At 32.8% G+C, this 27,082-nt stretch overlaps 2 protein-coding genes across 2 annotated transcripts in view; both read right to left on the bottom strand.

The window, feature by feature from the left end:
- Positions 1 to 5,948: 5,948 nt before the first annotated feature.
- Uxt (Uxt prefoldin-like subunit) lies at positions 5,949 to 7,196 on the bottom strand. Its single transcript, XM_068763160.1, has one exon. The coding sequence runs from the start codon at positions 7,055 to 7,057 to the stop codon at positions 6,608 to 6,610; it is 450 nt and encodes a 149-aa protein (XP_068619261.1). The 5' UTR covers positions 7,058 to 7,196; the 3' UTR covers positions 5,949 to 6,607.
- Positions 7,197 to 12,789: 5,593 nt separating this feature from the next.
- dsx (doublesex) overlaps positions 12,790 to 27,082 on the bottom strand; it is a 186,683-nt gene continuing 172,390 nt past the window's right edge. The window contains exon 4 of the mRNA XM_068763151.1: positions 12,790 to 13,332. The gene's annotated coding sequence lies outside the window, so the exon portion shown is untranslated. The remainder of the gene's footprint in view (positions 13,333 to 27,082) is intronic.

The raw sequence follows: 27,082 nt of genomic DNA, 5'->3' as shown, positions 1-27,082 counted from the left end.
AAGGTGAAAAGTGGGAAATAATGATAATGTAAACGATTCCTCGGTATTTGTCTAAGAATGGCTGCTAGCGGGTCACTATTGTAATCTGTGGGCCTCAGACGAGTCATACCTAATGTCACGCAAACTAACCTAACCTAACTACGCATTAATTATTACGGTTCTTAATACTAGAACAATACTTATACATTTAATATAATATCACATTGTCATAATGCTTATAATTTACGAGCGTGTGTCTTTGTCCGTGAATGTTTAGGATCTAACCACTGTTGATGTATTAGAGATAATGTGGGTTTATTGTGAAAAGAAATAAAAACATTGCAAACAAAATTTAACAAGCCACCGAGCACTCGCACTCGGTGGGACGGGTTGATTCCGTTTTAACATTGGCATGCAATTGGCGGTTCTAAAATCTGTTAATAAATCAAAATTTTTGGGTCGAATACTGAACTACGGTGAAACATAAGGTGTATCTGTAAACTAGCAAGGTTAGCACGGAGATTGTTGATACCATGGCAATGAGGGATGTTTCTTCGTGGATATAACGAGTAATAAAGCTAAGCTTTTATTTGATTTTGGTGTTTTATTTTTCCTTTCAGACTCCTTATTAATGATACCGAAAAACTGTTAAATATATTTTCTTTCAAGTCCGATTACACTTACATAAAACTTGAAAAGAACACATGTAGCAAAGGTTTATTGATGAACACGTTGAAAATATAAAAAAGTAGTATTGTCTCCCCTTTTAACATTAAATGCTTTATTTAAAAAAATTCCATTTCAAAGAAATTTCAAAGTTGAAATAGAAACTGGAAGAATTCGTTCACGTCATACTAATTTAAATGTAACTGCCAAACCATACTTTTTTAATGAACGTTCACTAGAAAAATAAATAAATGTAAAACTATACACTATAAAATTTGATTTCTTCAATCTAAATTTAAAAACTTTTAAACCAATAAACATAGGTCATTGTTATTGTTTTTACTTAAAAAATAAATATTGAGAGAACTAGTGTTATTCAAAATTTTTTACATTAATATGGTAAAAGCGACATCTAGAAATAAATGATTGCTACTGTACTATTATACGTACACTTATGGTGTCTACAGTGCATATATTCTGCATTTGATGTACACTGTATCGAACAGATGGCGTTATTATAAATTTATACTAGTTTTTCTTAAAGATGTAAATGTTAAAATGAGTTACAATTAAGTAATTTATAATGGATTATTTAATCATCACGTAAATACAATCCATCTTAGGCGTCTACACAAAAATGTAGCAAGACTAAAAGTCGCCTCGATACAGCATTATGTGCGTACTGTGTATGGTTTTGTTTACAAATCCATCAACAGATTTATTAGAAAGAGATAAGGAACTGAAGAGTTGATTTATCTGAATAATGGGTGGGACTTACATGCTGCGCTTGTCGGCCCGTAGTCTCCACAACAAAATTAAATAATGCGATGGTTCTGTAAAAGCAACAATTCGTCATCGTCAGCGGCGCATCAAAAAGGGGAATTCAATTGAAATGTAATTTTTAATTTACATCGACATAAATACGGGCGAAGCATGAATGAATGTACCCAAGACCTACCCGCCCTAAGAAGAATCCCACAGTTCAATCCGGTTATTATAAAAGGGCCCGAACGAAGGCTCCAAAAGGAACCTTCGAACTTGTTTAATAAACCAAGGTTAAGGCCATGCGCTCTTATACTTACCACCATTAAACCTCGAAATCTGTAAATGCCATTGAGGCAAATTGTGGCCTTCAGTAATAAAATGCAGTGGCACTCATGTAATTTTAATCAAGTCCTTATCTCAGCTGACTGGTTTCCGCAACCAAACGGCACTGCATTCCTTTTTCGTCGATTTGAATCAACTGTTATACATTATTTAGTTTCAAAACTATATACGAGGTGACTAGGCACTAAGAGAGCATTACAAAATCGAAAATTTGTCACAAATTAAAACGATTGGATGGAATTTTAAACGGACAACGCGACAACAACAGGACAAGCCATATACACTGCACGCCGTCATCGTCGCCATTCGCTAACTAACCGACCTCGTCGGAAACAAGATCGGATCGTATATCACAGGGACACCAATTCCTATCATACTATATAGAAGCATTGCTAGAGCGCTAACGCTTTCTGAAGTGGTAATAGTGATATTAGCCAAGCAATAGCAACGGAACAAGTCGAGACTCGGCCTTCTCGGAGACTCTTGTAATGGAAGGTATCCTAATAGATATGTGGCCTCGTGGGGACCTGTCAGCTTAGTCACTTCATCAAGCGTCTACCGAAGAGATCTATAAGCTTGCCGGCGTCGCAATCCGGTAAAATAATAGTATGTAGGGGCCCGAGCCGAGGATCTTCCAGGAGCTGTCGAGCTTCGCTGCCATAACAAAGGTCTTAAGGTAAGCGCTTTACCGTCTTGAACACACGAAATTTGCAAACGCCAATTGTACAGCAGAGACAATTCGATCTTAAAAAAAAATTAAATTATGTGTTTTGAAACATACTTATTTTTTTCATTTTAATCAGTTTACCAAGTGCTCAATTTTAATACAGACGAAGATATAAACAATCCTGCAAGTGTGTAGACTTTTCTTCATCGAGATCGAAGGTGTTATAAAGTGGATACGTAAACATACTGTTCACTTGCCTCGTAAGTGCCCTTCAGTACACTCGTTTTCTAATTTTCCTTGCAATAGAGCACAAGAAGAAAATTGGTTAATAACCTGGTTAGGTTGGAGCATCAATTATACAATCTTGAGTGATCTCAAAAATTCATTCATGTTCTTGAGAATTGCAATCAGCCGAAAAGTTGCTGTCGTAAGCCTTTAGTAAGGGAATTATTAGGGGTAATTTGAATATTGTTCTCGAAGATGCGACGGGGAGATTACCTATTTACTCGGAAAGGACTTGAATAAAATTAGCATCGAGATCATTCGTTAGGGGCAATTTGGTCGCAGAGTGTCATTGCAGCGTTATTGTCTATACCACGCTTCGTCGGGAATTCATAATTGAATTAGTTCGGCTTCTTTTCCGTTTAATCAAAAGGATTTATAGTACTACGTTTATATTATAATAGCCCAGTCAGTTATTATTTTAATAGTCCGGGCACAAGAATAAAATTACTAAGTGATATGTAATTCTCTCAAATTCGTATTTTTGTATCTCGATTACAATGAGTATGTTTATTTAAGACAAAGATCATTTTATTTTTAATCATATGGCCTAATTTTGGCAAAACAAAAGATGAAAATTTGGGAATTAGCTAGCACTCAGGAGAAAGGTATATCGGCAGAAAGTGCAACGCGCTTTCAGAATTCTTAAGGATACGTATCTATAAAAGTATCTATGAATTCTAAAGATAACAGTTTATTTTCCTTTCAAAAAGAACGCTTATTATAAATGTCGGAATACATAGAGAAGTAAGAGATTTTTAAACCTTTATTTTTGGACAAGCCACGATTTTGTATATTTCAGATTCGTTTTTACGTATATATTATTTACAAATGTACCGATCTAAAAAGGTACTACGAGTTATTACGTAGATTTTGCTTCAAAAGGCATTCCGGCTTGCCAGTGACTTTAACTAAAACATCATGTTTATTTATTGTAATAAATAACAATCCAGAACATATAGAACCTTCGACGTACGCTGAGATTATTTAATAAAATTTGTTTCTAAAAAAACCATTCGTGCTGACGTGCAGTGGTAGTTCAGCGGTAGAGGACTAGCAACTTGTTATCGTCGCGGCTTCGATGCCCGAGATGAAATCTTAAATAATTCACACTCTGTTCAAGTTGACGCTGATAGCCTTGCGGGCTGTTACAACTTCGTCCAAACGAGTTCACAGAAACATGGTGGTTTCGCGAACCAAGATTGCTACTGCTCACAAACATGTCTCCACATGGCCTGAGGTGTTTTCCGCGTACCGTAACACCGTACTGCTATCACCTGCCTGCTAAGCGTGGCAATCATGGATTAACCCCTTACATCTTTGAATAATATAATAAACTGTAATAAATAATTGATGTTGATGTTTTTCCAACACGGACACGCGACGAGAGTCATAAAAAATGCTGTATTACAAAATCGATGCGAAAAACACTCATCGCAAGCCAGTACAGAAATTGTTTTTTTTTGCATAAGAACTTTCCATTAAGTATATTTTTTTGGCCTCCGCTATTGAAGGCGTCTGGTTTCCCTGTCTTATATATGAGATAGGGAAGTTTGTAATTTTTTTATTTTTTTTTAACTTTCTTTTTCATTTCCATACTCTTCAGCCATTCTTCAAATAATCTATCTTTCTTCTACTTACATTCTACAATATCTAGCTTTTCCTTACTTCCGTTCATTCATCGCCTCATTTCCTTTGCACCTTATTTATTACCACCAAGTATATTAGGTAACAGGAAAAAAAAAATAATGATTGATAAAAAAATGGTAAATGGTAATATTGTCAAGTTGTCAGGCTATAACTTGACAATATTACCAATGGAAGAAATATTTAAATGTTGAAATAATAACATAAGCATTAGATAAATAAAGCCGCAAATGAGCATATTTAACAATAACAAATAAAAGGCATTTCACATTAAAATATATTTTATTTAACAACTCCTTAAGCCTGTTAAGTAGTACAGAGCATTAGAAACAAACCTAAATTGTTTCCAAAATTTATTTGCTATAATATTTTGTACAGTTAGTTTCATAAAATTATCAGTAAACATAAAAAACAGTGGCGTACCTAGGGGGGGGCGGTGGGTGCGGTCCGCACCGGGCGGCACTTGCCTTGGGGCGGCATTTTTTATATTTACTTATAGTTGTAAAAAGCAACTTATTCATTTCATATTTATTTTCTTTTTTGAATAATAAATGATTATTATAAGTTTAATATTTGATTTATATAAATTATTATTAACTTTATGATTTCGAATATTATTCCTCGGTGTATATAAATGCATTTTAGTGTAAATTTTGGATTCTAATTCAAGAACAAGATAATAATTTTATTTTATTGTATTCATTCGTTGAATTAGTAAAAAAGGATCTTTACGACTTTGTTCGGCAATTTTTCCTAACTAAAATTTTTTGATGTCAGTTTATAAATGTCATTTCTTTTGAAAAGTTTATATGATTACTTTGAAGTGATATATCAATATTTTTTTAAATCAAAAACCACTATTTGATTGACATATAATAGAAAGGACGGCAAACTGGAGATCGCCCCGGGCGGCAAAAGTTCTAGGTACGCCACTGATAAAAAATGTATACCTATTGAATAAAATACCTCATATCAAATTAAATATCTATAAACAAGTTAATAGTATACATAAATACAGTAAAGACATTTGTGTAAGGTATATCTGTTGTGGTTTAAATATCAAAATTGCTTACACAAGGAACAGAAGGCAAAATCTAAGCTACACTAATTCAAGCACATTGATACATGAAAAATTTCAAAGATCTCAATCTACTGGATTAACAATTGAAAGGTAATTATTTTAAATACAACCTGCTCCACCCTTATACATTTACATCTTTGAAAACAAAATTAGACAACCAGTGTTTAACTTAGTAAAACTTTTGAAATGTAACAATTATGTATTTTCGCTTATAAATAATAGACCAATAACATGTTAAGCTATGATAACTTATAATCTGCATGAAAATGTTATTAAACACCAGAGGTACGAGAAAAGCAGGACGGTTAATCAAGATGCACACAACATATTTGAGATTACTTCTACTTGACATTTATCTATCTCCTCGGCAGGTGCTGATGTATGTAAGTTGAAAGACTGTATTATGCTATATTAATATTATTATAACACAAACTACATCACATCATATTTAATTATTGAAAATTTGATTTTTGTAGCATATGCCATTTAATGAGCACTAGATCTTTTTCTAGGGTCAGTATAGGATTGAAAGGCAAATGGTAACAATTTTAGGAAATATCTCTTGAAAAAACATATGTACCCCATCTAAAAAGTTTGTCTTAACATCTTGGCATAAACAACAGTAAAAACAGCCAAAAGGCTGGAAATCTATGTTATAACATCTACATCTGTGATAACAAATCTGGTAATGAATATATGTTAGCCAAAGCTCTTAGAGCCTCCGGGTTAGATACTAAAATGGAGATTAAGGTTAGGCATTTTTAACACACTATCCCTGATCCATGGAATCTGTTGGCAAAGAATGACTTTCAATCAACCAAAAATTAGTGAGACATTTTCAGTTTATTTGGAAATCTGTGGCAGAGGCCTATGATCAGCAGACACAATCCTGCAACTGAAATGTTGGAACAATATGCAAGACATGTTGAAATATATAGATGCAGCATGATGAAAAGTGTATGATCTCTTCACAAATAGAAATCTTTTTGAGTATGTGAAGGAATCATAAATTTATAAATTCTTTTTGAAATTATATAAATGTAAGATCCGAGTTAGGGCCAAACATTTTTTTTTTAAAGTAGAGTTATTGAATACATGTATAAACATACAGAAATATTTTAAATTATCTTTTTACAACACAAGTTAATATTACTTTTGGATTGTCGGTTCTGTTTGCATCAACTTTTTTTGCTGTCTTTTGTATTTTTCAATTCACCAACACCAAACAACATTAGTTTTATGTGCGCTTTAGTTTGTACACTCTTATTTCTAATTTCTTCTGCTTTGATTTCATATGCCTTTATTCTTGCATCAATATATTTATTAGCTTCACTAACAGTAAATTCTAAAAAATGATTTAATCCAATATCCATTAATAGTTTTGATGTGTCGGTCACAGCTGCCTCCATATAGAATTCGCAACCAAGATTGACTTGGGATTTAAAACCATTAGGATGCAATTTCTCGTCTGTTAATACTTTTAAAGAATGCTTTTGCTGAATAAGATCTGAAATCTCAGAGTTTATGTTTTGTAATTGAATCTCCAACTGCCGAAGATCTTCTTTTAATACATTGTTAATAAATCCTTCATACTCTGCGATCCTCTCGTCAACATTAAATTTGTTCATGATTTAATAATTTTCCTTTTTTTTATAACGTATTAATAAATGTGTCAAAATTAAATATAACAGTAATTCAATATTTAAATAATATCCTTCAATTTTAATTTAGAATAGCACAGGATACATTTTTAAACTTAAAATTTTTTCAAACATTAATATCAAATGTGTTCAAAAGTAGTTACTAAATGTCGAAATGAAGTATAATAAATTTATTGCCAGTTGTTAAAATATTAATAATTTTTAAAATATTTAATTACGGATAAATAATATTATTACAATTTTCAAAATTTAAGTGTATGTAATTTCGGATAATCAAATAACATTTAATAAAACTAAACACACCTTAATAAATATTTTTAAATAATTAATTGAAATTGCGCCATCTTGTGTACAAGTTATAATACTCTTAACCTTATAAGTAATCTTTATGCCTGAAACGGTATTTATTTTACAATATGCTCACTAGATGGCGGTATAAAACATTACTCTGCATCCTTATTTATCTAAGATCACTATATTAAAAAATAATAAAGCTATCCACACTTTTGAAGTTAAAGGAAAACAAAAAAAAATGAAGTTGCAAGGTGTTAACCAAATATCTAACTAACAGTCCTTCAGCTCGATGTAGGTCATTTCGTTTTTATTTTAGGGTTCAAGCTTGTAGCCCGTTTGAAGAGGTTGTATAGAGTGATTGGGTATAGAGTAATAGCCTTCTAGAAGGAACCTCGGTAGGATTAAAGTGACAAATCATGAGTCGACCGGATACTGTTAATGGATGACCAGAATTTTCATAACTAACATATATAATGCGGAAGGGACGCAAAACACCCTTTTCAACGCCTCTATTAGGTATATCGTATAATAGAAAAGTACGCTGTGTTATTAAGGGAAGTGGAACGGGTTGTAAGTGGCTTCAGTTAACAGCGAGATGTATGCCTTTTCAAAGAAATTGTCTAAGACGAGTATCACTAGGTCTTTATTATAGTTTTCATTTCGTACGTAATGAGGATCGCATGACGTCTTGTAACACAATAATCTGTTCTGATCATGTACCAAGCAGTCAGTGAATGGTACGCGCTGAAGCATACGCTAAGGATTTCACTGACTTGCATCATTATCAAACTATCGATTGTTGAAATTTTATCTGAAAAAGACAATTTTACTCCTTTTATTAAGTAAAGTTGGTCTTGTAGTATGAAAATCTTCCTTTAACTGACTGTAACAAAGGTTGGTGAAGTTTTCCTATGAGAGGAGAAAATTACTTTTGCTTATGGTTGAAACCAGCCCGTATTCAATTCTCCATTTCAGGAATCAGCTTCATAAAATGTCGGCTTCGGCCTAAAGATGTCGTTCTAACACGTGTTTTATTCCTAATGTGTAAAGGCAGGTTACGACTGGAAATAGGGCTAGGACTCTACTCTTGAATATCGTTTTTGTAGAAAGTATGAAGAACTGGTTCAAACTCAGACCGCTGTGTTACTCCAGTCGAACGGGATGCTATTGTGATCATAATCCCTGGACGTGATACGTAAAGATTTGATCTTTGCGAGTCTTTTATTTCGTCGTACTTTTATAACTTGTGTATCAGTCGGGTATGCCAAATTTTGGCTGTCTTTAGCTAGGTCGTGGAAGATAGCTCCCGTGTAGTGTTCAATTTTTTTTGTTTTGAATTTGTTTGTTAGTATGTTCTAAGTCACCAGGTGCACTTGATGAGTGCGGGAGTGTTTTGTTCCAAAGCAAAACAGTTCACGGTTTGGAAGTTCTTTAGTTTTGTTAAATTTCCTAGTCCGAACTAATAAGAGTCTAATATATATGTAGTCTTAGATTTTGGAGAGGTAGTCAAAAATTTAATTGATTACTGTAAGGAAATATCCGAGATTGAGAGCAGAGTGAAGTGTGGGGGATAGGGTACTTTGCTAATAGGAGACGCTGATTAGCTTCTAGAACCTTCTGAGTTTTATTTTATTTTGTTTTAGAGCATAAATGATGAATCAAAAGCTCTGAGAGGTTATCTAAAGTTAAGATTTGTGTATACGTTTTCAATAAGCAATTTCGAAATAAAATATCTATCGCATTCTGCTAGGCGTACATATTTATCATTTTCAAATAAATATTGAACACACGACGTGACATCAAAGTATCGCACGGTTTATTTTATATAACTTTGAATCGAATCCTGATTTACAAGGTTCTTAGGCAAGTACTGATAAATCAATGCAACTTGATAAAGTAAAATAATACAATATGGCTGTCAATGAAATCGTTTATTTGACAATTATTAATAATTCTTAAATGTCACATTCACTACTGAAAATTGGACAAACACTAGCGGGTTATGAAAACAAAAAAAGATAAGAAACCTTCTTACAACTTACTCTCGATTTTGGTGTGCCTTGATTTAAACTTTTCATAATTTTAGAATAAATTCATATAAAGTGTGAATGAAACAATTCAATTAATTGTAATGTAATAATGTTGAATAAAGCTACCAGTGTTAAATATTGATTAAAACAAGGCGCTTAAAAATAAACATTTCTCCTACTAGAATATTATAACAAACAAAAATAATAAAATTTCTCGTCAAACAAAAAAACCTAAGTGTTACAGATAAAAGAAAATTACAAATATTTTTTTAAAGTACATCAGGATTTTTTTATTACAGCTCTTACTATACTGTTATATAATCTTTGTTACAATATACATAACTCTGTACTGAGACTGTACTCTTTCAGCTATGCCGACTTAATTGTAGAATATGTCACAATAAATAAATCTAATGTATCCGTAACACATAGGCAGATGTAACCAAAACAACGTGACATTAACAAAATTGAAAAAAAAGATGGATTTCATTAAAATTAATTTGTAGTTTCTATTCAGTGCAAACGATACGACCGAGGTTCGGAAAACCGACCCATTCAACCTTCACTCGTAACGTATCGCTTAACTTATATCTAACTTAATTAGAACATTTTAATTTGTTAGCTATAGAATGTGATGGATTGTCGCTTACGTTTAATAATGTGCTGTTACTGACTCTTAAAAATTACTACTGGAGTTACATATACATATAACAATACCTGAAAAATTTAAGCCAACCCGATTCGTTATAAAAGAAATCGTGGACACTTGTTCACGGTTAATTTCTTTTATAACGTCTTTTATAGAATGCCCGTTAATCTATATCCACCGGTCTTATAAAACCTCTTTGGAAGATATAATGTTTTTTGCACTTTTTTTGTGACAGAAGCACCTGCAACAGTAAACATTTACGTTACAAATAAGCGGCTATACGATAATTAAAGAACTTTGGCTTTTTTATTATAACCGCGATGTATTTTCTCGCGCTTACAAATTGATATAGGTTGAGACGATTTATGTTTTAATACGCTGATGTGATGCCTCATGACGTAGGGCGGAAGTGTGCTACGCTAAAGATTACTTCATAATCTTTACAACATTATTCATAAATGTGACGCCACTATACTACCTAAACGCTACTTAGTTCTTAAAAATATTAGGATTCATTAACGATTTATAACTACTAAAAGGATTATGTATTAAATTTCATAAAAAAATTATATTCAATTCTTAGAAAAATTCCATTTATTTTGTAAAGTTTATCTCAAATACGAATAAACAGTTTGATAATATGAAATCATTAAGCGATATAGATATACGCTTAGATATTAATGGAAATTTTAAAGACTGAAATCTACTTAGTAGATCAAAATTGTTCAATATACAGAATAAATTTGTTTTTAAATATTATTCGCTAAATATCCAGATAATAATTAATGTATAATTAACGCGAAGTACAATTATTTTTAAATAGTATGGACATTTAATTTTACATAATAAAAAACCTTGCCCCTAACAGCTACTATTTTAATTTTATATACAACATATTTACATTCTTAAGATATATATTAATTCACGTAACTTCAATAAACCTTCAAAAATTATATTTCAACACAGAGGGAGGGCACGTGGTGGCGAGACGGTAGATTTTCGAAAAGGGACGTATTTAATATTTCCTCCCAGTTTTCGTAAAATTAAAAACTTTATTATTATCTGTGCTAGCTCTTAACATCGCATATTGTTTTTGAGAATATTAGACCATTTAAAATAGTTGCAGTTTTGACTAGTAAATTTTTTAGACATCGTAACTACAGCTAAATACAAATCGAACAGTGCCAATAACTTTTAATGAATAATTTTAATTTTAAATACAATAACATTTTTTCTTAATCAAACTATACTTTATTTTTGAGATCGATTTTTTTTTAAAACAATTTAGAATTATCACAATGTGTGTATATTGCAGACAACAAAAAATGGATGGAATTAACGATTTTAGTCTATATCCTCCTCACAAATGAATTTAACAGTTTCATAACTCTTAGCGTTTCTTTTTAAATTATCATCACCATTATTTCAAGTATAAGACGTCTTCTGTTAGACGTAGGTCTCTTCTGGAGATGTCCAATAGAATCGATCTTCCTTGTTCGCCTCCACTCAGAACCTTAAAACTCCGGGGCCATCTGTTCTGTTCTTTTTAAATATTAAAGAAAAACATTTCAACGAGTAAGATGTATTTTATCTTACATCTGTAATAAAATACTATAGAATGATCAAGGGCGGATACGTTATTTGATTAATCTCAACATTTATTTTCAACGTTCTAGAAATATTTCATTTAGTTATCTATTAGAGTCTAATGGTTAAGACATGGACGTAGTTATAAATGTGAATACGATCCAAACTATTACAGAAAACTTACGAAATTTGTTAGATTTGAAAACATCAGAGATGTCATTTTTTGAATTATATTAAAAAAATGGAAAAGTAAGTTGATATTGTAGTCATAGTTGAGTGGATAACCACAAAATAACGTTGTTTTATATCGAATTACAGGAGGGCGGGACCGCAGACGCTCCTCCCGGCTGCGACTGCGTAAAGAGTCCCTTAACAGTGTTGCCAGATACTTTACGCTATACTGATTGTTTGGAGTAAATTGTAGCAAATATTTTAAAAAACAAGTTATCAATTATTAGTTTTCAACCATTTTAAACTTCTAATTCATTAGTTTCTAATATATTATTAGGTACAATATAGTGTAATTATAAATTTAGTTTGTAAATTCAATCAACATTCGTACAACAACATACAATTGATTCGTGTGATGATATAACTTCTCTAAATGACACAAATTGCAGAAAAGTGTTAAGCCTAATTTTATATGATGTATGTAGTAACATTGTCGAGGCTTTTCTAAATGTTCATTTAAGTTTATCTTTAATTTCAGCCTAGATTACATCCTTGCTTGAAAAAAAAAATCATTCTGTAAACGCATTACGCTTCACACAAATAATTTTAATGTGTCTATAATTTACCCACAACTCATGACGTAGATACTACAGTTAATGCACTGATTTAAATATCGTTGTTTTTAATATTATCGTACAAAAATGCTTTGGTTAAAAAACTACTAATTTTATTTTATTTTGAATATGGGTCAAGACACAATAAGACAGAATACGCGGTGAAAAATGTTTCCCTGGTGTTATAAAAGTAGCAGGAATATGCTAGTAGTATGTTACTAATTTAAATCGAAATAGTTTTGTAGGAATTGTCTATTATAATACATATAACATTATAAAAATTATACAATGTATTAAAAAAATGTCAATGAGTCGACTGATTCAATCGTAAGAAAATCCCAAAAAAATATTTATGAAGATTCATCACATACATATACGTAAGTGTATATAGAGCTGGGTTTGGATATTTAAACAGGTCAGAGTGACATTCTTCTTGTCACCGTTTCACTTTTATATCACGAGTGCAATGAAAAAGCGAACATGTAGTATATAGTACAAGGTTGAAATTGTATTTTGTTGGACACGATGTTTTATACACGATGCTATTTAAATCACATCTGCTAGTGCGATTTTATACTTACCGACCTTTCTAGATAAAATAGTATCAGGTATCGATATACGCATTTACACGTCTCTTATCTCTATTTGTGTAATTCGACTTAGTTTTAAACATAGAAAAAAAATTAAAACAATTAGGTACAAAGTCCCGTAAAGTACACTTAACATATATACAAAGATCAATAAGTCTATACAGATCTAGCACTATGGTATTGTAGTCCGGAATTCACACTTCACGGGTGGTGTTCCCACTCGAGCCGGGGAGCGAAGGTTCGCTCACGTGTCGGCGCCGTCAGCAGCGCGCGGGACCGGCAGTGGTTCGGTGGGTTCGGGCGCCGCCTGGAAATAAAAAAAGTTTAATTTCAAAAAGAGAACAACTAAAATACAAAATTCGACCACACGATATTGCGACTACATCTTTTGTACTTTTAGTTCGTTGGCCCCGGTCTATATTTAGACGAAACTGTAAAAGTTAACAGCATTGAATATTGCTGAATATAATTGAATTTATTGCAACAACTGAAGATTAATTAGCCAACCATGTTATTAGCCGAGATGTTTGCTTGTTAGTTAAGATATTTTTTGTCAGGACTTTCACAACCGATCAAGTGGCATTTGCAGTTTCTGTGGGTTCGCATTGGGAGGCCGTCGACCTCTTAGATCGCAACATCGGAAGCTTCGTGAAGTGTTTAGGCATAAGCCCCACTCAAGGGGATCTCGGTTTGGGTTTATACTCGTCGACAATACCCGTTTAGCATTCCGACACAAGGGCTTCCGAGAGAACCGAACCTCGACATGGTAGATTGTTATCGCCTAGCTAATATCATTACTAGCTACTCAGAAAGCACTGGGAGAAGTGGTGAAAGAAACAACGCTTTTATCTATTATAATCAGAACTGTCACAGCTAAACAGCTGTGCAGCTGTGCAGCTGTGCAACATCAAAATGCTAATAATGAAAAAAGGAACGCTAGGCAAAATTATTATATGGCTTTAAATTTATCACCTAAGTTATCGTTTCTTGACATTTTTATATACGTAACAATTTAATTTAATTAAATCAATTTCTTATTAAAATACAAATAACTTATCATAGAATTATTGTTTTTAACATAAAAGTTAAACTAACGTTTTAATAAGTAATTTAATAAATTGAATATATACATAAATATAAACTAATTGTAAATAATTACACTCGATTGTTTGATATATTTTGACATAATTGATATTTATATTTAATCTACAACAAACCAATCCGAATGCACTGTTATTCTTTATGAGTTATTTTATAAGAAATCTCTTTAATAATAGTCGATAAAATTTAACAGGCATATTACGAATAGGTGTAAAAGGTATGCGGGAGGAATGTAGCGCCCATATATCAGTAAAGCTTTAACATCTATTTCTTGTGTGAAGTCTTAAACCATGGATGCACAGACCGCGGCCCGCCGGTCGAATACTGGTGGCCCGCCGACAGCAAAACTAATACTCCTGTACATTTAAAAAATATTGAATTCAAAACGACCAAGTTATTATTAATTCTTTATTGTCTTTAATTACCTATATTTCTGGCGGCCGGCCCGCCATCAGTTCTTGATTTGCCCGAGTGGCCCCTAGTCTTAATAAGTCTGTGCAACCATGTCTGAAACTCTACTGGATTGTGACAGGATAATAACTTCTGACAGTACAAATTCTACAAGAGCAGATAGTAAGCAATAATTAATTGTTATCTGTAGTGCATTACATTAAACAATTGCAAACGGAGTACTGAGCAGTGGTTAGACAGCCGTAGGAGACTGAGACTTGAAATCGTAGGTTGCTAGTTCAGTTCCCGGGACACAATCTTATATAATTCACACTTTGTGCTTTGATCACATATGATTGCAATAAACAAGTTTCCAGAAAATAGGTGGCAGCGTCCTCTGCATAACATAATATCTGACTGTGATCGTGGCGATTATGGTTTATCCCCCCATAAGATACCTTTGCCAGGTCTATTCCTTGCAGTGGGCGTCTATGGGCTGAAGTAACAATGACATAATAGCACTGTGATGTGCATAACTATATAACTAACAATTACGAGAACCTTCTTGCTTTGTAAGTCTTTACTTGATATTTCGAATAAACAAGTATAATATTTTTGTTTCTTATCAACAGCAATAATTAACCTGGAAATCGTGTATGTAATAATTTCAGGATATCAGTCGATAAGAATTGATGAAAAAAAAAACTTGCATGCCACGTACATGTATTTTGTGAAGTATATATACATTTTAATTTACATTAATTATGAACGTATGGAAGTATTTTAATAACGCTCTGTGACCTTTAAATAGTGGCGAGTTCGTTGTCGTGGACATTTGTTTAATAACACGCATGCGTCGTCTCTATAAGAGCACTGGAAGTGACAAATGGTGAACAAAGCCGTATCTTATTACTACACTAAGCTCCCGTCTCCAATGCAGATAGGGTCAAAGGGCATAAAACTCTCTCTTTCTGTACGTATATATACGCATGTATATATTATTTCTACCGATGTACTGACTCATTACATAATCTTTGGAAGCATGTGGTTATATTGCAATGTGGTAAGAATATATCTCTTTAGCTAAGTCGAGGTCAGCTACGAATAAATCAAACACAATTCCAAATTGAAGGGCTTTCGTAAAAATGCATAATTTACTATTGTTCTTATACGTTGGCCATAATATTTTTTTGCTATGTTAAAAATTAACAAGAATTTATTTTATGTCCACTCCTATAAAAGATAGAATGAGTCACATCGAGGGACATCTAGTATTAATATATTAAAAAGCGATGTAAGTTATGACGACATTATTAACAATTTTGACAATAAATATACAAAACAATAAAGCTTTTGAAAGTCTATTCTATATTCAAACAACGTAACTATTTCTTAACAGATTTGAAAGCTTCAGCGGTTCAAATGACAGTCTGTCTTCGTCGACATGTTTTTATTTATACCTATAATAGAACTCACAAACATTGATCCATCTTGAACAATTACAAAATGTGTGTTTAACAGTCACGCATGTATATGCCGATACACCTGATAGCCCAATTTTAACAGAAGCTAACAATACCGAATTTAAACAAAATGTAAAAAAAAAATGTAAAGGCCGGTGTCGTGAACAGTATTGAATATCCAGAGAAAATAACTAACCGAACGGTCTTTCTTGAAACTCGCTGCGTATATTTGAAATCTTTCAATACAAACCACTCTAATGTAAGTGTCGTGACGCGTGACTTTTTTTTGTAAGTTTCAGATAACGATGTCACATATATACAAACACTAAGAAATCGCTTACCAACTACAATATGGCAGTTTGTATTTCACAATATTTTAACCCTTTCTCTGCGAACAGCGCCTTTTGGCGCTCGACTATGGACACTTTTCTATCAGTCAACAGCGCCTTCAGGCGTTCGGCTATAGACGCTTTCTCTCCGCGAACAGAATACATTTGTTTTACAAAATCGTGTCAGTAATTGCATGATCATTGTCATTAATTTGTTTGTTACCAACGCGATAGCATACGCTTCCGGTGCGGATATTTTTTCACATAACCAAATACAAATCAAAAACATATATTTTGCCCCTATCATGAATAAATTACTGAGAGAGTAATTCATTTTTAGGCGTTCCGCAGCGAAAGGGTTAACTAACGGGAAATACATCATAAGATGTATTTACTAATTAGATAGTTTGTAGTAGTAGAATTAATAATAGTAATTTGTCTTACAAAAATAAATATAATGTTCTGTCACATCCAGAAGTAATAAGCAGTGTCTTATCTAGAAGTTGAAACGTCCACTTACAGAAATGTACATTTTTTTATAAGCGTTTACCTCGTATGTTCATATATCATTGTAGTCGCTCCAACAATAATAGGCAATATTTTATTTATTTTTTAATAAATAATTTTATGGAAATTTTTTGTAATAAAACTGCTTACTGATAGAGCTGTTTGCGTATTTGAATTGTATAATATATAGAATCTAATAATTTGGTTATTTTAAGATTGCTCTAAAAGAGTAAACTTAGAACCATTTTAGTGTATTTTATGATTTATACTATATATTTACCGTCTCAAAAATTCAAGGTTTGTTATTGAATTTCTAAATCTGAAGACATCTTGCGACAAAGATGATCTATGTGGAAATGATGATGTTGGCGTTTGCATCCGTCGCAGCACATGGTAGAAGCTGTCGATCTCGGTCACTGGGCCAATGTAGCGCAGCGGCATATCGGACCGGATCGTACAGTTGCAAGAGCAAAAGAAACTAATAAAACAATTACTCCGCGGCAACAATGTTGCGAACCCGTTCCGACAGGGCCGCACTCGACACCGACTTGTTCCTCCGTCTTAGCTATTTTTTCTTATCAATTATCGATAGCATAAAATTTTACGACATACCTATTCTTAAGATTTATATAAGAGAAAATTATAAATTTTATTGAAGCATTCTTAGGCAGTCATTTAAAATATTTTGGATTTGCGTCAAGTGTCGACTTGTGACTTTTACTGAGTTTTTATTATCTTCTTTCTCTTTTCTTCTTATCATATTCTATAGGAGCACTGGTAGCCCAGTGATAGATGACTGAGATTAGCGATCGTAGGTCGTGGTTTTCATTCCCGGGATAAACTATTACATATGATATAAAATCTGTGCAGTATTTATTTAGCATTACTACTGCTCACAAAAAAAATCAAAGGATGGACAGCACAGTTCTTTGCGTGCCATAATAACACACTGCGATCGCCAACCACAGATGAATTACACCGCGATCGCCAACATAGATATCTTTGGAAGAGGCCTTGCAGTGGGCGTTTTTAAGCTAAAATGACGTCGACGATGGCGACATATTCTATTAAGTTCAATAAATTACATTTACACTTACCGTAAATTCAAAGATTGCGCGAAAGGTGAAAATATTGAATCAATATAATAATCTAAATCTATTTAAAGTAATCGAATACAGAAGTTTCCACTTGATTTAAATTCAAATAAACTTTTTTCAACATTCGATGTATTACATCTATTAACGTAAAATAGAATCGACTAAATGCTCAGAAGAAATGCCTCAGAACTGAGAAGAATAGGCGGAAGAAACTCAGCGGAATAAGATATAAATAAGATGTCTATGAAGTCATTTACAGTGTGGTAACTCTTAGCACACTCATGTCCTTTGACATTTTAAAAATATGCCAATGAAAGATTTCTAAACATTTTTTTTATTGATTAACTAATCTGAATAACGAATATGATAATATAATCAGTGTTACCTGCGAGATTAGTATTAAAATCAATTACAAACTAAGTTTATTATAATCCACAAATAAACCGAGTCCCGAGTGCGGCCGCGACGACAACTTTTTTCCCTCTCGTAAAAGTATTCTAAAGTTGCAACACAGGTTGCCATGCGGCGTCGTGTCAGTTCGATTAGCGCGGCCCTTTACTTCAATAGCCATGTATTCAAAATAAAACGACCGGTAAGTTTGTCCAAAAATTTTTAATTTAAGGCGCCGATCATGTAATTCCTAAACGCTTGATGGTAGCTCCGCAACGGTCCGTGGTTTGGAGGATTTAGTTACCTCCGGGTTCAGATGAAAACCGGTATGTTTATATGTTGTATATATATAAACGGCTCCCGTAACTCGTATTCCGTACTTAGGTCACGCACTCGCTTAGGTACACACATATACCATACATATATCAACACTTCGATTTTTAAATTTATAAATTAACTAATTCAGTTATCTTTCTAGACGTATCGTGGATTTTAAATAATACCACCAATTTATAAAAAAACGTTCTCACGGATGATGTAAATGCCACTTGGGCAGTGTAAATCAGGGCATTAAAAATAACACGGATGGCCAAGCTTCTTTATAATACAAACCTGTAATGTTAGAATTTATAATTACTGAAAACATACAAATAAAAGTTTAAAGTATGTTTACAGAATTTATAAATTAAAAATTAAACTCTCTTGTTATACTTCTCTAGACAGTCTTTTTTTAATTTGGCGAATAATTGATGCCAAGAATTTTCGGTAATCCTCAATCAATTAGTTGAATCAATTCAAACACCAATCCATATTAGATTGATGTTTGAATTTTACGAAGTTTAAAGTGAAATAAAATGTTTCACATAAGTTCATTACTCCCACAGACACAAATTATTCTTCAAAGGCTGTTCACTTTTAAAGCAAGTTTCTAAATTATTTTTCTCGCCTTTTCATAACATATAAATACAATCAAAGTTTGATGACCTCTAGAAAACCTATTGTAAGTATTTTATTTGTAAACATTCATAATAAGAATAGGACAATCATCCGATTCGTACTAAATTTGATGATTTTATAAATCATTTTTGTGATTTTGTTTTATTAATTAAAACCGACGAACAATAAGAAACGGGCCGCATAATTTCCGAGAAACACACAGGCGACTTGCGAAATTTTTCGATCACGCACGTCGATGGAAAAAAAGGTCGTGTGTGATCTATTACAAATTCGATACTGATCGAAGACCTGACGAGACGGTATCCAAAATTTAATGGTTATTTGCTTTATAAGTATACCCAATTTGAAAAATATAATATAAAAAATGGGCTCTTACTCGTTAGTGATGTGAAAAAAAAACGTTACGAAAAGGACTATTTTTAAAGAGAAAGTCACAAGAATGCTGTCTCTAATCTGTATATGTAATATATATAGTTCGTGGACCCCTACGTGGGGAGGGGGGAGGCTATTTTAGTTCGCAGACCGCATGTCTGTTTCCGTGAACTCATTTCGAAGAAGCTATGTAAGGGTTCTTACTCCAGGTCAAAGTTTGATCAGGGTGTCATCGAGCTGAATTACGTTATAAGGCAACAGTGTTGACCCAGACTAAAAAAGTTGTGTTTTTATTACTTAACTTTGTATCACGAAGAAAGTGTGATGGGATGTTTAATTAATTCACTTACCGGTGTCTAAAAATCTCCACTGTCTCGCTTTGACAGCTGGAATGTAAATACTCCGGTTCAACAATAGTATGTACCAGTAAATGTTAATGTCTGATAGAAAAAGTAGTGGGATACATAAGTCGAGAGTTCAAATCCGGCTAGAACGAAGTTGTTAACATTTAGAAATGTGTTTGAACTGTTTTAAAAGCATACAACATAGATTCTTCATAAGAAATCACTTTGATGTTTTTATTAATTATTGTATTATATTTATAATATGTACTATACCTTATTTATTATAAATGTATATGTTATATACATATGTATGTACGTATGTTTGTAATTACGTATGTTTTGTACACATCAACTACCCATTATTAGTACTTCTACTTTTTCCATACTATGATATTCTGTAAGAGATTGCCCTGTGTGATAAAAGCGCCTTTTTTACTTTTTTGTATATTATTGTGAACTGTTTAAATGTATCCTTATGTGTACAATAAAATAACATTAAATTAAATTATTTTCATACTTTTCTAGTACTTGGAAAGATAGTAATGAAGTATAATGATATGTAAGTGTATAGTTATAATGGTCATCCATTATTCATGCTATTACCTACAATGAAGGCCTCTCTATATCAATTACCATTCATTGTTGGAAGGCGCTAATAACCAGCCATTTAGTTTCTATTAACAGAGTTTACCTTTATAAAGGTATTTTCATCCTTGTAGGTGAATATATTAGAAACGCATTTAAGCATTAAAGTAAACACTAGTTGTAATTGCAAATTCATCGTTTAAAAGAAAATTAGATTAGAGGTTTTTATTTAGTGAAAGTTTTTGCCCACTTTAATAAATATCAAGTGTTTTGTAATACTTTTAATTAGAACTTCGTCGACGATTTCTATGTTTAAAACGTTCGCTATTATATATAATTAGGTGAGGAGTCACAGTATATTAGATATGCAATGATACAAGAGTACTGTTTAGTAGGTTGTACGACTGTAATGGCATTAATTAAACAACTTATTTATTTACACTTTTTTGTACACCATAGATAATAACTAAAATAAAAAAGAAACCATATAGAGGTACGTGGTCTTTTTGCCAACCTTTAGATGGAGTTGAGAGGGCAGTTTAAGGTGTACATATAAGTAAATGCACACATCACTATACACAGGCACATGTATATTTTTACATATATTATATATATATGTGTATGTGTGTGTGTGTGTGCGTGTGCGCGCGTGTGTGTGGAAAAGGTATTACATAATATAAATAAATTAGGAATGCTACACAATGTCTTATTTTAGAGGCCTAAGGAAGTGCTCTTTTACCTATTATACTTTATATGTTTCTTTGCTTATTTTTTTGTCAGCTTCAACCAATGTACGTTGGTAGAGTGCTGAAGATGGTTATTTGAATCTTTCCACTGTAAAAGTTCGAGTACTGCTTCGGAAGTCCACAATCCATTGGATCTGTAGACCTCCAAGCTCTTAAGATAGCATTTGATACATCTGTAAATGTGGATCTGAAATAGAAGATCTCAGTTTCAGCTAAAACTCGAAATGTTCTAACATTCAAAGAAAAAAAAACCAGTTTATCCATCATAATCCTAACATACATATACAGGGTGTATGATACTTAGCATAATTTTGTGATGTGTTAGATGTACATACAAACAGTGTAAATAGGGGAAATTGATTATTCGCTGCTAGCTGCTTATAGATTGGTATTAGCATATATATGCATAGCTAATTAAAAAAACTTATACATAATAAAATAGCTTGTAAATCACGTCATTGTTTTTTCTGTTAATTAATAGTTTCTTTTTTTATGTAATTTGTCCAAGAAGTCCGGACTTGATTCCATGTTGTAATAAAATTTTAACATTTTGCTAAAATAAAAATTTATCAGATATATGTGTTATGCAGTTAAATTACTAGTTCATTATTTACGTGTTCAAAGACATAACACATCATACCGCTTATATATGTACGAGTATTAATACGCAATTTTTCAGGTTTGATAGCCTGTTTTCATGCCATAATAGTTGTATCAATAAAAGTACAAACATTAGTCAAAGGAAAAATACAATAAATTTCTAATTATTACTTATTTATTTATTTTGTACTATAAAATTATGTAATGGTGTGTGTAATGTCAATTGGGTGGTTAGTCGCATTTCGAAAAAAATCATACTGATTTCTTATATGTAAGAGTAAAACGAAAGAGTCAATTACAGCACCTCTTGCGCATTCTTTGCCAATTACAAAAAAAGAACTCCGCAGATGAACATTGGCAGCTAGTTGTCTAGTTGATTTTATGTAATTGCAACATCTCCTATCAAATGATTTTTAATTGCAAAGAGCATCAAAAAAGATATATATATATATATATATATAACAATCAGACATAATTCTTAAAGGGCACTGCGTATATGGTCTGATTTGTAAGTAAATAAATGTTTATTTGCAATTTTTGTGACAATATAACAATATTGTACATCTATACACATATCACTGTAATCTATTGCGCATTGAAGTTAATCCAATTAAAATTTGATTTCCTATTATTGTCACCAATTTGTTTACTCTTTTTTCATTTCTGAAGGCTGTGTCTACCTTGAAAGGCTTTGATGCAACCGATGATGATCTCTTTCCATGCCGCCCTACTCTCCGCTTTCCTTAAGGCAGTAATTAAGTCCAGTAATTTTGTGCCGTCTAACTTCCTCACAACCAGCTGTTTAGTTATCTGGTTGTCTGAAGTGACCATAATAACTAAATACTTTTTGGTAACATTTTCCGGAGAGCCTGGTCTTCAGTGTGAGTTTGAACGAGGATGAATGGTTATTAAACAATTGAATAAATATCCAGCATAACGCGATGTTACAAGAAATTATAAAAAAGGTTTCTTTAACATGTCAACCAAAACAAAAAGATACAAAAATACTTTTAATATTTGTTACAAACAAAAAAAATATTTTACGACTACTTTTTTTTGGCGATTCGTTGGAGACGTTTCTTTTGACAAATGATGATACTATAAAATATATAATTAAGTTACTTACAATACAAATTGTTCATATTTATTACGTCATAATTTTTTGAATAAATTTCTGATAAGTCAGATATAATATATTATTCAGTACATAAAATGTACCGTGAAGTCGAGTTGCACGTGTCCAGAAACGGATATTGCCACCGATATATTTAACCGTTTATTGTCGCAGTTCTAGAAGCAATTATCTTGATTAATTAGGATAAATGTCATACTAATTCCCCGTGCCAAGTACTAAATACTTCGTCAGCACTTCACATGGATAATAATGAAGCGGCCTTTTTAAAACATAATTTGTTAGATAATTAAATTCTAGACCGTTGGTTTTTTACTTTTGGTTTTGAATTAAAAGTCGCTATGGCAGTTTTTTTTCGCTGTTAAAACAATCAAAACTTAAGCATTATTTGCTGTTATAATTAACCAGTATCTATTAATTAAATATATTTAAAGACAATATAAATAATAACTTGATATGTAGTTTCCTTTCAAAAGTTTATTCTACAATTTTTTAAAAAATCACTTTGACACCTCAAATACCATCTGCTTTACCGACCGGCGACCACAATGGACGCAGCGCCATCTATGAAGTGTCAAGATTAAACAACCACTTCTTTACCGACATTAAATAAGCGCGGCACAATTCAAAATAGTAAACTAATTTGTTTACATATATGATAATTATCTTTATTGACTACACATTAAGCGCACGATTAAACTCTTCCGACTGGTATAATTGGAAAGCTATAGAGAAGATCTATCAGCAGTGGACATCCTAAGGCTGAATTAATAATATCGATACAGCTCTGAGCTAAAAGTAATTTAGTTAGATTACCGAGCCGCCTAAATATTTCTCCGAATAAGCACTTTCGTGTATAATATTGTGTTCCGTGTAATGATTACCAAACTAATTAAACGTACCATTTCAACTCTCAAGACGGTGGGTGTAGATTGTTGTCTTACGGATTAACGCTATTTGCCTGTCGGCATTTATAACTCTACCGAGTTAAAGGCGCTTTATCTCTTTACAGTAAACTACGCAGGATGCCTAAAGCCCACGGAATCTCCAGATCCAGACAGATAAAAAACGAGTGTCTCATCATCACCGGATTGGGAGGCCACCGAGCTACTAGGTCGTAAGATAGACCCTCCATAGAGTGACTGAACGGATGGACCCCGCGAGAAAACCTCGATCGGTTGAAATTAGCTAAAACAAAACAAAACTAGATGTGAAGATATAGGGTAAATATAAATATAAAATTCGTTTATTCAACATTGGAACTTTTAACAGAACTCTTATTTATCGTCAACTTAAGATCTATTTATTTTTTAATATACTTTATTTTGACTCTATCCTGCTTCGCAGGGTAGTTGTGAAGAAGGACGAGGAAGAAACTCCACAGCAACGCGTCTTTTAATAAAGTTTATCATTACAGATTTATATATATATAGTCTAATAATCAGACGACATGAGTAACAAGGATTGCTATCGTTTAAATATTTGTTTATTGACATAAGCATTTTCCGTCAATTTATTTTTAATATGCGGTTTGAATTTTGTTTATGTTAATCCAATAATATTTGCGACACTACTAAAAAATCTGAATCCGTTTTATTTTTTCAGGCAGGTCCTAACAATGATCATTAGAATATTATTTATTATATTATTAATAGAATACACATCTTCATCACTATCATTTCAACTGCAGCATGTCCATTGTTGGACATAGGTCTATCCCATAGATTTTTTATGGAATCGGTTGGAAGCGGTCTATATACTCTGCGTTTACCAATTACGGCCCTGCCCGAATCTAGTAAGAAAAAGTTGGCAAAATTCAACTGTATCGAATAATAATAGTAAATCATGTAGAATAGAAACGATACAAAAAGTACAGATAAATTTGTTTTACTATAGTATCCGTAAGATTTCGTTTTAGCTCAGACAGCTGCATGGCATAGGTCACGCCTAAATATATCTATGAGGGGTATAACATTATCGCCACGCTTGGCACGCAGGTTGAAGATCGCAGTCATGGTATTATGGTACGCAGATGACACTGCCGCCCGTTCTTTAAAAACTTGTTTGTGAGCAATCGGAAATTGAACCCGCGACCTACGATTGCATGTCATAATTCTTTACCGCTGGGTTGCTACTGATTATCATGCGTAGAATATTTTAGTGTTATCCAATTTTACGTGTACTAATAACATAAATGATATAAATTATCTATCAATGTACAAGTGACGTGAACATTATTAGAGCGTCACGAGTTGTAACGGATGATATTTCGAGTTACATTATAATCGTCGCAAGTTGCCTCGAGTGGCGGCAATTACAAAACGGAAACACGCGGTGCCTCCCACTACTACTACCACTAGTTCTTTTTATATGATTTTTAAATATGCGAATTCAACTGTTTATATGTGAAAAACGATAACCATCTTCAAAATAGTCTTCTTCTGTTTCTTTTCAGCCGATACACGTTCACTACAAAACTTAGGCCTCCCACAAAGATCGCCACGATGATCGGTCTGGAGCTGCTAGCATCCCGCGACTTCTCGCGGTCTTAACTACGTCGTAGATCAAGTAGTGGACACATAGTCTTCAGTGTTTTCTAAATGAGTTGACTTATAAACTTTCGACTATTAAAAACCAGCTGCTTTGACTTCGTACTATCTGTTATAGGCTTGTCGCAACACAATAGAAAAATAAACAAATAGTACTTATTTAAATGAGTTAAACTATATTTATTCACCAAAATTTGGTTTTTAATTTCGTAGTTTTAAAAAATCACTACTTTAGAGAGATAAGAGAAAAAAAAATTCTGAAAGTAATTAAGAAAATTACCGAAACTTCTTTTTTTTTTAATTTAATAAACAAAGTCATTAACATTAAAGCAGATAAATATAGCATCCTATTGTCGTCATTCCCAACCAGTCTAACGCCATTCACATTCATGTTAACACGTACATTGCGTTACGGTATCTGAAAGACCCTATGACTTGTTTTATACGACGAATAAAATCCAAATAGCAATCTCTGGAAACTTTGACGCAGCGAATGTGTTAAGGATTAAGATGACAATAATATTAGATATACAAACACATAAGCCTGTGTATATAGCAAGACATGATTATTTTAAAAATTAACTGTCAACCAAAAAGAGAGTGGCTGAAGTTATGTCACAAATTTAGTATCTACGATATAATCAAAGAGTCAATCGTCGTTAGACATTTTGGGTATCATACCAATACCTAAGTCTAATCCCATATGAATCAGAATATTGATAACGGCTTCCGAGATGTCGTTAAAATATGGCGTCAGACGCGTAATTTACGACTCTCTTTGTGCCGGGAGAGCTTGAGAGCGAAACTTTTTAACGCTCCACGCTTTACGATCGGCCCCGGTCGTGACTCACTACGACTATACTCTAACGCTATTCACTTTAACATGTAAACGGTTTCCGACGCAATGATGATGAATAGGGTATACTAATTCATTCTATTGGTCGAAATTAGGCTCTCGTTTCATATTAGCACAAACACACAACACATATAGCGCAAATAGCTTGTCCTCTCTAAAATTGTGTATACTTTTTAATTGTTTCGAACTACATACTATACATCTACAGCTACACGGCTTAAATGACAAAGAATGATACGTGTTAAAAAAAAACCTGTTTTATTAACATATGTACATTGGTAGTTCTTAAATTATAATCACTTGTCATAATTAGATATTTTATGGTCATAAACAGATATTAAATTAAAATTTAACCCTGGAGTGGTAAATGCGTCTAGAGTAACAGTCAAAACTGAGGTCTCCATCTCAGATGCGTTCGGTCACTCGACTTAATACCTTTCTCTTTTCAGCTGATAGGCGCCAACTGCAAGGCATTGGCCTCCTTCTAAGATATTTATGGTGTACATATCATAATCATCGGGATGGTAATCGCCGTGTGGTATTATGGTACGCAGAGGACACTACTGCCCATCCACTGGAGCTATTAGGGGGACCGGAAAGTAATGTCGCTTTCTTAAGTTACATTCACACGACTACATT

Source organism: Battus philenor, unplaced genomic scaffold (genome assembly GCF_028537555.1).
Source record: "Battus philenor isolate CCGP_79_NKW_IND1 unplaced genomic scaffold, ilBatPhil1.0.hap1 SCAF_17, whole genome shotgun sequence".
NCBI lineage: Eukaryota > Metazoa > Arthropoda > Insecta > Lepidoptera > Papilionidae > Battus > Battus philenor.
The sequence above is the reverse complement of the archived record's forward strand: the minus strand, read 5'-3'. Positions and strand labels throughout refer to the sequence as shown.

Coding starts and splice junctions, on each gene's coding strand:
- Uxt (XM_068763160.1), bottom strand. CDS start 7,057: ATGAACAAATTTAATGTTGACGAGAGGATCGCAGAGTATGAAGGATTT.